Genomic DNA, 17680 nt, shown 5'->3' on the forward strand with positions numbered 1-17680 from the left:
ATATGCTTCCATGTATTTAGTAAAAGGTGTTATGTTTAAAAACAGCATTCCTATCAATCAATGTTTTGTAGAAGCACTGATGTACGGAAACTTTGTTTCAGAATTTGAATGGATTCGGTTTATTGGAAAAATAACGAATGAAATATTCAAGAAAATAACAAAAGTAAATAAAAAAAATTGTGGCATAAAAGCATTTCATGAATGTGTGTCTTTTGCCTCTGCTTTTACAATTTACTTCTTACTACAATATTCAGTAAATACGTGTCCAGCAAAATTAAAAAAGAATTCTTTTCAGTTTCACGCATAAGCGATTTTTAAGCTTGTTGCCAGATCCGCTTGGAAGTTTTAACATACTTCGGCATCCTCTGAATAATGTAGGAATTGGAGCTGTCGTCATACTGCAAACACGCAATAAAAAGACTTAATCGGAATTCTAAGGGAAAGCATATAAACAATAGATGAGAGATGCTAAATTTTTCGTCTGCCCGTTTGTGATTGTAATTGGTAATCTTATTATAGGATTAGTGAAATGTTTAAATAAATCTCCTTAACGACATGTTTTATTAATCTTTTAATCAAATTATTATTTAAATCAGGTTTATTAGCACAAGATTATTTAAAATGGTTTACTGATTATCAAATGGGTTGGTCTTTTAAACTTAAAAACGCAGAGTAAAAAGAAATTCATAGAATGAAAGGAAAATAGTCGCAGGTTCTTCTTATACGTTGATTGGTAAAGTAACTTATGCATGATTACTGATTATCAATCACCTTGATAAATTTGAAAAAAAAAAGTCACTGAATTTCCCTTTTCTACTGGCTCTTTTACATCTCAAGTGAAATTACAGTCGCTCACATTTGTTTTCGGACCATTGTGTTTTTTATTTACTTGCAAATATCAGTTACTAAGTATTACGAAAATGACTTTATTTTCCGTTCACGTATACTACTATTGATTATCTATTTTAAAACCTGCTCGTTTTAAAAAAAGTTTGCCAAATGTTTTTGGTAAAAAAATAATTTGTTCAAAGCGTTCCGAAAATGAACTCACCTAAGTATTCGGACACTTTGAATAAACAGTTTAAATTTAATAGAAACAGGAAAATAAGGGGACATTTAAATATTTCATTGGGTATCTTTTAGCTAGAATGACGGTTTCGCATGTATTTAACTAATATTTTCGTTTTACTAGGGTTTTCGAAGAAGTATTATGTTTCCTCGAGAAGTTTTGATAATTTCAGGAGAATTGTCTAATAACTGCAAATGAACATTTACGACTGTATGTTTAGGATTGTTATTCTGAAATGCGTTTTTCATTCTAAGTTTTCTTGCAGGCGCTTTCAGGTTTTCATTAATGATATTTATATATTTATACTAATCCATGTTATTTTCGAAAAACACTGAATTTCTTATCCTAAATGCAGCGAAACACCCGAAACCATTATACCTCTGCCCCCGTGCGTAATTTTAGACAATACGTTTTTCGGATTCAATTTCTAATTCGTATTTTGCCACTTATTAATTCGTCTATAGGACCCAAACATATTAAATTTTGACCTTTCTGTAAATATAACATTGTTCCAATGTCATAACTTTTCTTTGCGAATATTAGGCATATTTTCCTTGTTTTCTTGATGACGGAAAATTTCCTGCTTGCTAATCGCCCACTCTATCCGTGTGCTCTAATGACTTTTTAACAGTTTCAGGATTAACTTTCACTGCAAATCGTTCTTCTAAATCTGCTGAATATTTTACAATAATATTTTGGCATGTTATTTGATTTTTCCTAAAATAAATCTGCGGTTCCTTGGTGAAAGCTTGGAATGTATTCCAGACTCCAGTGCGTTTTCAACAGTTCCAAGCGGTTTCCATTGTTTTATTGCATCGAAGATAGTTAAACGCTTCATATCAAGGATTTTCTTTTAGAGCTAGAATACTTTTACCATTCTTACAAAGATGAATTATTAAATTTCTAGCAGAATTGGTCGTTAAATTATAGAGTCTTGCCACATTCACTTCAGATATGGAATTTATAAGGTATTTTCTTTCTTCATGTCGCATGCCTTCGTGGTATAACTGGTAGTATGCTCGACGTGTATTCGAGAAGATACGGAGTTCGAATCCCGGTGAGAGCACTGCGGATTTCTTCAGTTTCCTGGCCTCGAAAAGGCTCACCAGCGGCCGAGCGGTAAAGTCGCTGAACACTGGTAGTTCGGTCGAGGTTCGAATCCCGCGAACGGGCTGGCTGCATGGGCGTTTTCGTGGTTTTCCCCATGTGTAACGTGTATACGAGCCAGTTTCCCTTACAAAGTCCTCCACGAAGGCATCCCTTCCCTAGGCAGATAACCTTAGTATGCTTTGCCGTAATTAAATAAACCAAAAAAAAAAACTTGGCCTCGAAAAATTCTAAAGGTGACTCTATAAGTGGCTCCCGAATAAAAGAGCAAACAATGGCACAAAAAGTACGTTTGTATTTAAATAATAAGGTTTATAATTTTTTCAAGACTTTGTAGTTAATTTCAGACACAGCGATAATTCGCTTAATGTGGGTTAGCGTTTGGAACTAGTTTGTGTTACTAAAGCAAATCAAAGTCTATAAACTGTTAATATATTTTGTTACAGAAGTAATAATTTACAAATGCGGACGATTATCGCCTTTGTAGACGATTCCAAATGTCATGATGTATTTTCATTTAAGAAAAAAGAATTATTACAAGGAACATTGCCTTCTAAAACATTTCAACAAAAGTTTGGATTGTCCAATTATTATGTGAGTTACTGATTCACAATTTTTTTAATAAATTATTTTATTACATAAAATATTTTGATGACATTTATTTTATAACAATCAAGACATAATTTTAACAAAGTGCGAAACCACATTAAATATTATTATCGCTTTCAACAAATATGCCAAATTTCAGAACGCGCCAATACGAGTATATAAATTCACGTATATTTTCAGAAATTTTGAATAAAAAGCTCTAATTTTTTGCAGGTACGCTTAGAAATACATCTACTTTAAGACGATGCTAAAAATTTTATGGGTTATAACACAAATTGTTTTCCGACAAATTTATAAAAATTATTTTAAAATATAAATTTTTAAAATAAATCGTGAAAAATGGGTGAATGTAGTTTGGAATGAACCTAAATTTTGAAACGTGAAAGGAAGAATAAAAAAACGATATTAATAAATATATGCCAAATTTAATAAATATGGAGGAGCTAAAATTTTGAGAGCTAATTTTGTAAAAACTACTCTTGCGATTTGGTGATCTGACATAATTTGAGTAGTAGAATCAAAATATGGAAAACATTTAACATGTCATCAGTAAAAGTCCGATTTTGTGTTAAAATACCTATATTAGGACAATGCTATATATAAATATAATTTATGTCCTAAGTCGCGCTTTCGAGACATGAAGAATGCAAGTTGAATTTCGTCAATCGGCCCAGTAGAATGAGAGATAAACTGTCCCCCCCTTTTTTTTTTTGGCTCAGTGTACAATGAAAAAGAGGAAAGGAAAATAAGTTGCCATAAATTAGAAGTTCGCCAAGTGAAGTATTCTTGGCGCAAACTGAAAAAAATGCGCCAAGATAAGTTTTTGAATTTATTCAGTAAATTTCGCACCAAATTTTACGAAATTTAATATTTAAGCATAATTTGAATCATAGAATCGAAATACGTAAAACATTTGGCATGTAAATTCCAAAAAAAGTCCGATTTTGTGTCAAAATACCTATATTATAACAATGCTATATATAAATCTAATATATATCCTGAGTCGCGCTTTCAAGACATGAAAAACCCAATTTGAATTTCGCCAATCGGCCCAGTAGAACAGAAGATATAGAACTATCTCATCTTTTTTCCTGCAGTGTACATACAATTATACACATATTAACAGTTCCATATCATAAGGGAATATGGCAAGCTGTTATAAATTTAATTATTCAATATTTGAAATATTGTAAGTGGTATTCGAACTATCCAAATACACTTTGATATAAAAAGTTCAGCTATCTTTGATGCTATAAAATGATGGAAATTTCGTGAAGTGTTGAAAGTGCACTGAAGTCTGGATCACATTCCGAACTAACACCAAGGAGCTTTATACTATGAAAAATCAAACGGGATCCTATAAAATTAATGCTGTAAGACTTATACCGGATTTAGAAAAATGGTTTACAATGAACATTAGTCCTATAACTGTTATAAAAAGTCATTAATGCACAGGGATACAATCGGCGATTAGCAAAAAGGGAGTCCTTCCTCAACAAGAAAATAAGGAAAATGCACCCTGCGTACGCAAAATCCATGGTAAGTAAAAATTTATTGCATTGGAACAATGTTATATTTGCAGAAAGTCAAATTTCATATATTTGGATTCGGTGAACGATAAAACCGTGGGACGAATGTCGAATGAAGAATTAAATTTGGAAAACATATTGGGTGCTGTTAAGTACGGGAGTAAAGGAATAATGGCTTGGGGATGTTTCATTGCCTTTGGGATGGGAATTTAAGTTTTATAGAAAATAGTATTATTGAAAAACTGAAGGATCTGCAAGAAAACTTGGAATGCAAAATATCTATAGTTCTATCATGATAACAATCCTAAACATACAAAAGCCTAAATATTTGCTTGTGATTATCATTCAATTTTCCTTAAGTTATTAAAAATTTCTTCATGTTCTCTGGACTTAAATGCTGTTGAACATGTAAGGAGTAAATTGGAGAAAAGAACAAGGAAATATGATAATTCTCCTAAAGTCTATTAAAAGCAATTCTTGCGAAGGAATGGAACATACCTACACGAAAACGTTAGTTGAGTTCATGCCAAATGCATGAAAAGTTTAATTTTAGCTAAAGGATATTCAATAAATATCCCATTATTTTCAAATTTTTATTAAAATATAAATTGTTTTTTCAAAGCGTGCCAGAGTTCTTATGTGAGTTCATTTTCTGAGATTTTTAAATTTTTAGTCGAAAGGGGCTTTGTCCCTGAAGGACTATTGTTTTCGTTTTGCGATTTTGCGTCGGAACCCTATAAACGGCGTATTACTTTTCAAATCGTTGCCACCCAATACTACCGCCCTGTATTATATTTGAAGAAATTAAATAATGAATAATCTGCATAAACGTATGTATGTTTCTCGCATTGTGATAAAAGAACGGTACCTAGAGCCATCCAATTTTGAATGACGTAATCCTACTGCGAATATGGACATCTGAAAGCCCAAATTTGAAATTTGGAATTTGTTTTATTCTCGATTTCCAATTTTGTAAAACTTTAACGAATGATTTAAAAGCGAGCAATACTCTACGGGGGGGGACCTTTTTATCTCCAGGCGCAAATTCTAAAGATATGCTCATTTTAAAATTATTTTGCGATATTGCTGTTGAAGTGAATTTTATAGTTTAAGTGCAAAGAACATGATATTTAATAAATAAAGGTAACACACAAAACGTTAAAAAAACGCCCCTTTGGACGTAATTTAAAATCTGATACTTTTCAGAATTTTTTTTTTGGGGGGGATAAAAATGTTGTGAATAGCGTTTTTCACAACAAACAGATTTTGAAAAAGATGATCAATAGCGTAGGGGAAAGAAATATAAAACATTTTCACTAATAATATTTAGTAGCTGATATTTGTTTAGAGATTTATACAGTTACTGGCGTAGGCTGATGACATCGACATTATTGGCAGAAGTAAACAGGCTGTTGTGGAGACTTTATTGCTCTGAAATCTGCAGCCACAGACATTAGACTTACCATTAATGAGTGCAAAACAAAATTTATGGCAGTAGCTACTAAAGCACACAATCCCCTCCCATTGTAAATAAAGCCTTATACTTTCGAGGGCGTTTCTCAGTTTATGAGTCTATAAACTGAGAAACTTAATTATAATTATCATCTCTAACGATAATAACATTAAACTTGAAATTGACAGCATATTATTTAGAGCTAACAAATGTTATCATGGTTTAAAGACTTTTTTAATGTCTAACTTATTAAACTTCAAGACAAAAAAAAATCTTTGATAAAACTCTTATCAGAGCTATCATATTGTATGATAGTGAATGTTGGCCATTAACAAAAACAGATGAAGAAAGACAGATAGGTTGTGTGGAGGCAGATTTCAGGACTCTAAAAATCAGTCGTTGGCATACCGTAGCGACTAAGCGGATCCGTTGGAGTAAGCTGATTGAGACGGCTTTGGCCTGTAATAGACTGTAGTGCAATTGAAGAAGAATTGATATTTGAAAATAAAATTCAAAAATACTAGCGTCCGAAAACAAATGTGAGCCACTAAAAATTTCAAAACAAAGAATTTCTCACTTTTAGTAAATATTATGTCTAATTCTCAAACGAATTTAACAACATTGGTAAATACTTCTGAATGTATCACTTTAAAAGCGATTTTTGTGCAACGTCTAGAATACAAACTAGTATTTTATTATGGGAGCTTTACCAGCAAAGTAATGACGGTTTACTCCTCTATCAGACAGTAAATTAAACAAACAAACAAAAAAAAAAAAAAAAAAACTATCGAAATAAATGTTATTTAATGAAAATGCATTCTTTAACAATTTTACCATCTTAGATGAATGATTAACACAAGTGTCTTCAGGAGAAAGAGGAATGAGGCATTTGCCTACCTGAAATTGAATGAAAAAAAAAGGGGGGGGTGAGAGTTTCTTTACTGAAAATTTTATGGTACATGCCTTTTTTGTATTTTTGCAATTGCAATACTGTATTATTTAACCTACTTGGTAATTTCTCAAATTAACTAATTAAATAAAATATTATTGATGTAATTATTTGTCTTTAATCTTTGCTCCGTCCTGGAAAATTGTCAGCAGATGATCACGATGCATAATGTCCAGTAAATGTAATTAATAAAGTACGATTTATAATTCTTATCATTAAGCAGCCCGCATGTCTCATCACCAGTAAATATAATTAATTCACAAAAAAAAAAAAAAGTCTGAAAGCTTTCAGATTTTACATTACGCCCAAAGGGGCGTTTTTATTTAACGTTTATTGGGTTACCTTTATTTATTAAAGATCATGTTCTTCGCACTTAAACCATAAAATTCAGTTCAACAGCAATATCTCAAAATAATTTTTAAATGAGCATATCTTTAGAATCCCAGGCACACAGTTTCGCGCGCTGGAAATTTTTTTTTTTTTTTTTCGTACAGTGTTGCTGTTGCTCGCTTTGAAATCGTTGAGTTTGTTAATCAAAAGTTCGTTCAAGTTTTGCAAAATAGGAAATAGGCAATAAAACAAATTCCAAATTTGGGCTTCCAGATGCCCATATTTGGGTAGAAAACGTACGTTATTTAAAATTTGATGGCTCTAGGTACCATTGTTTTATCACAACGCGAGAAACATACATTTATGCAGATTCTTCATTACTTAATTTCTTTAATACAGCGCTGTAATATTTGGTGACAAAAGTTTGAAAAGTGAATCGACATTTAAAGTTTTCAACGCAAAATGCCAAAAAAAAAAAAAAAAAAAATAGCCCTTCTGGGCTAACGCATTTTGAGATAAAAATTAGCGAACTTGCCAAGATGATTAGAGATTATGCATTATAATTATTAATCATTACGATTAATATTATTACTTATATCGTAATAGACATAAATTATCACTTATATCGTAATAGACATAAATTACAATGATGCATCATGCATTTATTTTAGTAAGGGTAATAAAGTAGTATTTTTTTATTGCAAAAATGGGGTAAAATTTATATAAATACGGTTTTAAGAATTTGAGTAAAGTTACAATATATGATTTATTATTTTTTCTGTTTTCTCACTTGAAAAAAACGTCAAAACTTGAAAAATGGTAAATAAAATGAAATCTTTACGATTTCAAAATTGCATGTTATCTTCTATATACCTAAAGGAGAAATTTTACCCTTCATTCACTGTAACAACTTCACCACGATATAGCTATGAATCGTATATCTAAATCTACTATTAAATTCGAAAACCGACAGTGGAAGGAAGTATTCTGTGAATTTTTATTGATATTTTCTCAGAATTCTTAGCCATTTGCGAGGCTAGTCGTCTAAAATAATACATACTGTTACGGATTTTGTATAAATGTAAATAATGTTAGCAAAATTATATGTTAAATTCTATTATTGCTTGTACAATATAACCTGAAAAACTTGAAAGAGAAGATGCGTTGCGGGAAAAGTAAGGTTGCAGGTGCAAGTCTATTTAATATTGAGTAAAGGCTATCTCGTTAAACTGACATAATAACTGCCATAACCAACAACTAATTTTTCTCGCCAAATTTAGCGAGAAATCGCCAAAAATCCACATTGGTTGTATTTAGCTCCGGTTCCTGTATAATTCGTAATGGATATTTTGTTTTAACTGAATGCAATTGACTCTCTGTAACCGTATTAAGCCCTCATATGCCTTCCAGTAATTTCGAGAAGTGGAAGTAGCAAGAGATTTTTTCAGCGGCCGAGGTAAAACTATAAAACAGTAGAAAGCATCAGTTTCTCAGCTTTTAGTTCAGCGTGATTTCGGAATATTGAGATATCTCCGAACTATAGCTTCGTTCTTTAAATGTGATTTGCATTATGTTATTATTAACGTTCTTAGTAGGTTGAAGTGCAACTACTGATTGTACTCGGTGATACTGTGAAGAGCTGTACGAATACTTTTGTGGAAAATTCCAGAACTGTGAAGTGTTTGTTTTGATAAAATAAATTTTATCAAACTAGCATTGATTCTGTGTGCATTTGATATATTATGAACCCGTACGCACGCGACAGTTTTCAGTGTCATAAATGGGACAAAATGCAGGTGACAAAAGGGATTGATGAGCAACTAAGACAGCTGGTGATTGCGTTTGTTGCATTCGAAGAAACGATGGAAGGGGCCGTCACGTCAGTTTAAGAAAAAGTATAAGGTATTTCTCCCGCGTTCCTTCGTGGTGTGGTGGTTCTGCACGCTGGGCCGGTATTCCAGAGGTCCGTGGTTCGATTCCCGGCAAAGGCGGTTGCTCATTTTTCATCTTGCCTATTTCCAAAAATATCCTAATGTCTCTACAGTGGCGCCCGAACTAAAAGGGTGGTGGATGATGATTTCTCCCCACTCAGAATTTGGCGATTGGGTTCCCTAAAAACCCCAGTCGCACTTAGACTAGAGAGTATATAAGGTATTTCTCCCGCCTTCCTGGCGTGATTTCGTGGTGTAGTGGTTCTGCACGCTGGGCCGGTTCCAGAGGTCCGTGGTTCGATTCCCGGCGAAGGCGGTTGCTCATTTTTCATCTTGCCTGTTTCCAAAAATATCCTAAAGTCTCTACAAAGGTTGAAGCAAATCCAGAGAAAATAAAAAGAGAAATTACTACCATAATAGGGGGAAAAAAACGAAGCTATGGAAGACAGGATGGACATGACTGAAAACAAAGTTGGAGAAACTAAAGAAAGAATTTCTTCCGTCAAAGAATAAATCAAAGAGTTTCTGCCTTCGAACAAAAAATCTACTACAGTTTTCACCAAAAAAAAGTTGACAAGTTTATAGAGACAGCAGGACAATTCTGACGGTTTTAAATCTTTACCCATGCTTTCTCGTCCCTCTTTAAAGTTATCCACGTATAATGGCAAGAACTCCTCGTAAGCGTACAAAACTCAGTTTTCTATCGGACGCTAATGGATGGAATTCCCAATCTAAGGTTTGTCATCTCACCGTTTGTCTGGGAGCAAACCCAGCGGATATCGTTCAAACTCTGCCCGAAATCAAGAGGCTAGACTTCTAAGCTTTATCCGGCGCGTTGGAGCTGCACCTTGGTGAGAACACTGGTTTCAGTTAAAATCTCGCCAGCAGAAGCACACGAAAACATACAGTTCGCCACGGATGTTGAGAGGCTGTTTCATCTCGCATTTTAAGACTACCCATCAGAAACAAGGGAAATCCTGTCCTTGCATTACATTATCGATGGCATTCGGGATCCTGAAATACAGAAAGCCCTACCAGTGGCTGATTTCAAGGATTTATAAAGCACTCTAGTGTTCGACAGGAAATTCGAGGCAGCACAGCGAACAATTCGTAAAGACCACCACCCAATTACAGCAGCTCAAATCCAGAAGCCTAGTGGATTATAAATTCCTTCCTATTTTCCTTTCCCACTTTTCATTGTGCACCTGCGGAAAGAAAAGGTGCATCGCTCATTCATTCAAATAATTTTGACATAGTGGGCAAAGCACAATTTTTGTTATTATCGTTTATAACAAATATGCCACATTTCAAAATGCGCATATATAAATTATTGTTTATCTTTATCCTGGAAATTTAGAATAAAAAGCTCTAATATTTTGCAGATATGCCTAGAAATACACCTACTTTAAGATGATGGCAAAAATTTTACAGGCTATAATTCAAAACCTTTTCGAAAAATTTATAAATGTTACTAAAAAATACAAATTTCAAAACCTAATCTGAAAGTAGTTGCGAATTTTATTTGGATTGAACCTCATAGTTTCCAACTGTGAAAGAAGGCATTAAGTAAGTTTAATAAAAAAATAAAATAAATAAAAAATAAAAAAAAAAAAAAAAAAACGTTATTTAGAGTCATCAAATTTTGATAATAATAAGTTTTGAATAACGTAGTTCTCCACCTGAATATGGGCACCTGGAAACCAAAATTTTGAATTTCGAATATGTTTTATTATCTATTTCATATTTTGTAAAATTTAAAGTGATAATTGCAATTAAAATTGCTTTGGAATCGTTGAATTTTTGATTAAAAAACTCAACAATTTCAAAGCCAAGCAGTGGCAAAACTGTAAGGAGTGACATATTTTTATCTCCAGCGCGCGAGACTGTCTATCGTAAATTCTGAAGATATGCTGTTTTTAAATATTTTTAGCCCAAGCTATCGAAACGGCTTTTAAAACGTGCATGCGTGTGTAAATGAAAAAAGCGTTCATATTATAAAATCTGAAAGCTTTTAGATTATTATTATTATTATTATTTATTTCCTAATTTGTAAAACTTCAACGAATTCTGTATTAACAAACTGAACAATTTGAAAGGGGGCAGTGGCAACACTGTGTGGAATAAAACATATTCGTCTCCTACGCATGAGTCTGTCTATCGGAAATTCTAAAGATATACTGTTTTTAAACATTTTACAGTTTTGCTGTTCAATTGAATTTTATGTGGCGTAAATGCGAAGAACAGAAGAACATGATATTTAATAAATGAAGTTAATTTTATCACATCAATATTCATTTTTCTCAGTAAGATTTCTTGCAAAACGTTTTGTCTCTTTATTATTAACATTTTGTGTGTTAAAATTATTAATTAAATATCATATTCTTCGGACCCATATAATCCACAACAAAATCACAAAATATTTAAAAACAATATAGCTTTAGAATTTCCAATATACAGTCTCGTCCTTTGGAGATAGAAATATTTTATTCCGAGCAATATTGCCACTGCTCGCTTTCAAATCGTCGAGTTTATTGATAGAGAATTCATTAAAGTGTTACAAAATATAAAAGTACAAAATTCGAAATTCAAAACTCCAGCTTCCAGTTGCACATGTTCGAGTGGAGAACTACGTTATTCAAAACATGATGGCCTTAGGTAGCGTCGTTTTTTCTCAGTGCGAAGAGCATACATGCATACATGCACATTCTTGGTTATTTAATTTCTTTAAAAGTAACACAGGGCAATAATTTGAAAAGTGATACAGTCGTTTGCAGTGGACGACACAAAATCTCGTTTCGAGACTAGCATTCCATTTAGACTAACGTCCTTTCGGGCTAAAAGGTTTTTTAAGCCATCTTACTAAGAATATTGAGCTAGAAATGTTTCGGGACTTACGAATAAAATAGTACATTAATCTCAAGTTTTCAAGATAAACCGAGAAAAGACTGAAAATAGGAAATATGTATTCCAACACTTAACACTACATCGGGAATTCTAAACATGGGATATTGTGCTGCTTTTAAAAATCCTGTGATTTCGCTGTTGGATTAATTGTATATGGAGTGTGAAGAAAGCGGTGCTTAATAATAGAGCTGAAATGACAAAAAAAAAATAGGCTAGCAGGAGTGAGTGCAAGAGCACACTGATAGACTGCAAGCTCAGCGAGAACGTAAAATACCTCAACAAACCGTTTCGGACGATCGTTAAAATCTGAAATAATCCAATTTTTTATATATATTTTTTAATTTTATTTTAAATATAATTTTACCTATTTTTAGGTTGCCGGCCGCTCAAGCTTGTAGTCTTAGAAATATTTCATGGACTTAAGGAATAAAATTGTGCATTAGTCTGAAATTTATAAGATCTCAATTTTCTTTCGCTTCTTTTGCCCAGTGTTGTGTTCACATGCTGCCAGAATTAAATTACTACATTTTATTGAATTTTCAACGCCAAATAATTCTCCATTGTTCGCTATCTATCCGTCAGCTGATTTCACCGACTACGTTTTCCCTCCACCTGCAGCTACAGAGGGATTTTTCGGTTTCACCTATAGGGAATTTAAACTTTTCTGTCTCATTTTTCTTCTTTTTTATTTCTTTTCTTTCCTCATTATTCCAAGACTTGGGGCCAAACGACAAAGCAGACGCCGTCCGTAGCGCTTTGTTCTCTCTCGTCTCACGTGTAGCTTTTTTTTCCTACCCATTCGAAAGCTGGGGACGAAGAACGACTTTCGAAGCTGTAGCCTAGAGGAGGGCGCATGGGAATCGGCGAAAAACAATGATTCGACGTCGATGTGCGTTCTTCTGTCTTAATGAAGTTCGAGTGTTATGTCAATGGATTTGCACCTGAGTACCTCTTCCAAGTGCGACGCCTTCACGCGGGCTTTTGCCAGACAGAACCAGCACTTCGAAACAGGTTGGTGAAGCGTTCTTTTAATATTTTGATATTTTTGGAGATGTGTGATTATTCCCTTGTTACGGTTTTCGGACCTTCAAGGCCGTTGCGGTTTTCGTTTACCTTTCGTGGGTTGAATTAGAAAGGGATTTTTGTTTATCTGTTTATATTACATTAGTATAAATAATGCTTCCATTATATGCCTCGATATTTTGTGTCACCGTGTTATTTACATGCTTCCTTCCTAATGTTATCATATTTCTTGAATTTTCTTTTCAAAGCACAAGATAGTGGATTAATAGAACGAAAAAAGATATCTGAAGGATGTCAGATTTTAACGGTCGCCCTGAAGGGTCTGTTAAGGTTTTTTACGCTCTCGCGAGCTCGCAGTCTGGGTCTGTTAAGGTTTTTTACGCTCTCGCGAGCTCGCAGTCTAACAGTCTGCTCTTTTACTCACACCTGCTAACCCCCCCCCCATTTTGTTGGTCTTTTAGCTTTATAATTAAGTATCCCACTCTTTGCACTTACGCCATTTACAATTCAGCGGCAAAATAACCAACATTTTAGAAGCAGCATATGTTTAAAATTCTCGATGCAGTGTTAAGTGTTGACACACATTTTTTTTTCAGTTCATCTTACCAGTGTTCAGTGTTCTTAGTAAGAGGGGTTACAAAACCTTTTTTTTAGGGGAAGGGGTTAGCCCAAAGAGGCGTTAGCTCAATAGGGCTGTTTGTCTTGAAAAGGCTTTTGCGTCGACTCGCTAAAAGCGTCGAATCACTTTTCAAATTATTGCCATTAAATATTGTCGCCTTGTATCATATTTAAAGAAATTGAATAATGAAGAATCTGCACGAATGTATGTATATTTCTGGAATTGTGAAAAAACAGCAGTACCTAGAGCCTTAAATTTTGAATAACGTAGTCGTCCATCCAAATATGGGCACACTGGAAGCCCGAATTTTGAATTTCGAATTTGTTTTAATTTGTATTTCATTCTCTGTAAAACTTTAGCAAATTCTTGATTAATAAACTCAACGATTTCAAAGGAGCAGGGGCAACACTGTACGGAATGCAATATTTTTTATCTCCAGCGCGCAGGACTGGCTATAGAAAATTCTAAAGATATGCTGTTTTTTAAATATCTTTCGCCCAAATGCTCTCAAAACGTGTCGGTATGTGTAACTGAAAAAGAAGCCCTTTTGGCGTAAACTCTGGCAGCTTTGAGATTTTTTTCTTTTCATTATAAAATTTTATGTGTTAACTATATTTTTTTAATATCACTTTCTTCCCACTTACGCCACATAAAATTCAATTCAACAGCAAAATCACAAAATATTCAAAAGCAGTAAATCTTTAGAATTTCCGATAGTCAGTCTCGCGCGCTGGAGATAAAAATAGTTTATTCCGTACAGTGTTACCACTGCTTGCTTTTTAATCTTTGCGTTTGTTAATCAAAAATTTGTTAAAGATTTTCGAAATATGAAATAAATGATAAAAAGTATATAAGATCATTTTATGAAAATGTTGAATATTTTTTTTATTATACAGATCATGAATTAGACGCATTTTTATTATTCAAATCAAACCGATTCAAAAGTAAGGAACCAATATTCTTAAAACTCCATCTATTGATTTCAAGCAGCTTAGTTTCTTAATGCACAACAGACAGATTGGGTTTAAAAGATAAAAATACTTATATTTTTCCGAATGGAAGAAACTCGAGTGAAACGTGAAACCACGCATTTATGGTGATTCGATGCAAAATCCCATTTCGAGATTAATAGCCCTTTTTGAGCTAAAAATATAGTAATGTTTCTAGTATTATACAGTGCCTTGCAAAAATGATATGATATTTTTAACTTTGAAAGTAATGTCAACACTTTTAAATGAATAAAACTAAAATTACAAAACATGGGTTTTTTACTTCCTTGTACGAAGTAAAAGAAGTATTGTAATCACGAAAAATTCCAGGTACCATATTTCAACGAATATATTCATTTTGACCTTTATCGAATGCAATTTAATGATGTCTTTGAGTGACATCTGTACGTATGGACAGAATAAAGAACTCGTTTTCCGCCAAAAAATTATAAAACTGATTTAAAATGGATTCAGAAGAGATTTTTTTCGTGGCGTCTGTACGTACGTACGTGCGTATGTATGTATGTATGTATCACGCATAACTCAAAAACAAGTAACCTCAGAACGTTTAAATTTTGTATATAGGATAACTGTAGGATGCGGTTGTGCACCTCCCTTTTTGGTGCCAGTATGCCGCACCAAAAGTAAATAGATATACATATACACACTCTGTTACTCGGCTCCGTGAGCTCAGTTTTTTATTCTTATATGTTGAAAAATTGTGCATTTTTTGCTTTAAAAATTGTTAAATTATGTTGTTCTTATCATGCCTTTAGTTAATCTGCATGCAATATTTGTAGAATTATTAACAATTTAACAAGCCTAATTTTTTTTTTTTTTACTACAGCAGCCATATTTGTTTACATTTGAAACTCACAGTGCATTTGAAAACTTTAGGATTAATTTCCGGTTTACAGCAAAACTTTGTTCCTGTTTTCGTTCAGCTTTTGAATACATGAGAGCCGATGTTCAAAGCACACGATTAACTACATTGGAAATTCTGTCCGTAAGCGGACGACATATTAGGAAAAGTAAGTTTAGATATCATAATAATTTTTTTCTCAATGGCGGCACTTGCCTATAACGGCATTGGCCACTTCTAATGCCAGAACTTGTGGCCATTTTATTGTGGAAGTACCTAAATAGGTATAATTTTTACATCCACGCCTCCTTCGGGATTCGAACCCGGGGGCTTCGGTATTGCAGTCAGGTTCCCCTAACCACTATACCGTCTGGGCTGCGATATCATAATAATAAATGCTGTAGATTACAGTTTTATAGGGTTTGTTAGTTCTGAGATATCATACATGCATTATATGTACCAAATCAATCTATTTGGATTCTCCTTGAATTAAAAATATTTTATTGAACTAATTTCTTGCGTGGCCAGCGGCTTAAAAATACAGTAGTTATTATGAAAAGGGAAAATATATGTAAGGAATTTAATGAGTCCAAGTGTAGAGTAATTTCACCGGTCCAGCTAGTAATTAATAATAGCAGAGATGAAGAATTGTTTTCTTTGCTTTAAAATCGCTTGGTTGGTTGATTAATGACAGATAGATTATATTTGAAAGAAATAGTAAAACTCTTTGTTAAACGGCAATACGTTGGCAAGTCGAAGATAAAATAAAGTATTTTATTTCGAGCATTGGCAACGCATTTCTTTAAATCGCCGAGTTTGCCGATTAAATTTAAATGATGCTTTGCCCGGTGGTTGCTTTTCAGTCAACGTGTTTGTTAATAATTAAATTCGCACCAAATACGAAATAAATTTTTTAAAATCTGGAAGCTTTCAGATTTTAGCGCTTGCCCCAAAGACATTTTTTACTAGCAGTCTGCTGTCACACTCACTCCTACTAACTCTATTTTTTTTGGGGGGGAGGCGCGTTTAATTTATTTTTTATTGAAATATCGCGTTCTTAGCGCTTATGCCACATAAAAGTCGATTTAACATCAAAATCACAAAATATTTTTTTAATTTCCGATAGACAGTCTCGTGCCCTGGAGATAATTTCTTTTTTCTCCCGTACAGTGCACTGCTCCTTTTCATATCGTTGAGTTCGTTAATCAAAAATTCGTTGAAGTCTTTCAAAATATGAAATAGATAATAAAAGTAATTTGAGATTCAAAATTTGGTCTTTCAGGTGCCTATATTCTGGTGGAAGACTACATTATTCAAAATTTGATGGCTCTAGGTACCGTTGTTTTTTCATAATGCAAGAAACATGCATACATTCATGCAGATTTTTCATTAGAGCGATAATGTTTGGTGGCAACAATTTGAAAAGTGATATGCCGTTTATAGGTGATTTTAGCATAAAATGCTGCTTCGAGGGTACTATCCCATTCGGGTGTAATGTTCCTTTGGGTTAAAAATTCAAGCTTCGAAGTACACATGTTCGGGCAATGAACTACGTGTATTCAAAATTTGGTGGCTCTAGATGTCACTATTTTTCCGCAATGCGAGAAACATACATACATGCATACTTGCATACATACATACCTATAATACAGATTTTTTATTACTTAGTAATAGAGATGATTAGCATTGCCTAAAGTAGGTTGTTATTTTCAAATTAAACTACATTAATTTTTTTTTCAGATTTTTATACTGCGCATATCAGAATATAGAATACAGGTTCATCATCACATTAGAATATAGGTTCACTGGTATTTTTTAAATATACATTTCTAAATGCCTAGGAAAATGGAATGCTTGTAGGCCTTCAAAAGGAAAATGTTTATGTTTGTGTCTGCGAAAAACTTCTTATTCTTCATTAAAATAAAGCACCTATTTCATTAAAAGCAAAAAAAGTTTAAAGTTTCATATCTATTCTTCGTTTTGGGTTTGGAATAGTCTGCTTCAGTTATCTTTATCGTAATCTTTTTTTAGTCGTTTCTAGAACAAATGTAATACTCAAAACGCTATTTTTGAAAAACTAAATCGACTATTATAGATACTTTTTTGCAATTGCCTTCATGAGATTTTAGATATGCTTTATCTTTCTACCTAATGATGGAATGATATATGGAAGACTGGATTACTTATTATCTTAAAGATTAACTGTTATGACTCTTGGAAAATATTTGAAAGTAATGATGTATTAAATGCATGAAATACAACACAGGTAGGATTATAAACAATAATATTCAGTATCTACATTACAA

The 17680-nt window shown here is 33.1% G+C and overlaps 1 protein-coding gene across 2 annotated transcripts in view; it reads left to right on the forward strand.

The window, feature by feature from the left end:
• The first annotated feature begins 12607 nt into the window (after window positions 1-12607).
• Liprin-gamma (liprin protein kazrin) overlaps window positions 12608-17680 on the forward strand; it is a 463459-nt gene continuing 458386 nt past the window's right edge. The window contains exon 1 of one of the 2 annotated variants that reach the window (XM_085815044.1): window positions 12608-12892. In XM_085815044.1, the coding sequence (XP_085671170.1) occupies window positions 12805-12892 (88 nt within the window). In that variant the 5' untranslated portion in view covers window positions 12608-12804. The remainder of the gene's footprint in view (window positions 12893-17680) is intronic. The other variant, XM_085815043.1, reaches the window with a different exon arrangement.

This window comes from Stegodyphus dumicola, chromosome 4 (genome assembly GCF_044657685.1).
Source record: "Stegodyphus dumicola isolate Sdum_Otavi_A_Nest chromosome 4, ASM4465768v1".
NCBI lineage: Eukaryota > Metazoa > Arthropoda > Arachnida > Araneae > Eresidae > Stegodyphus > Stegodyphus dumicola.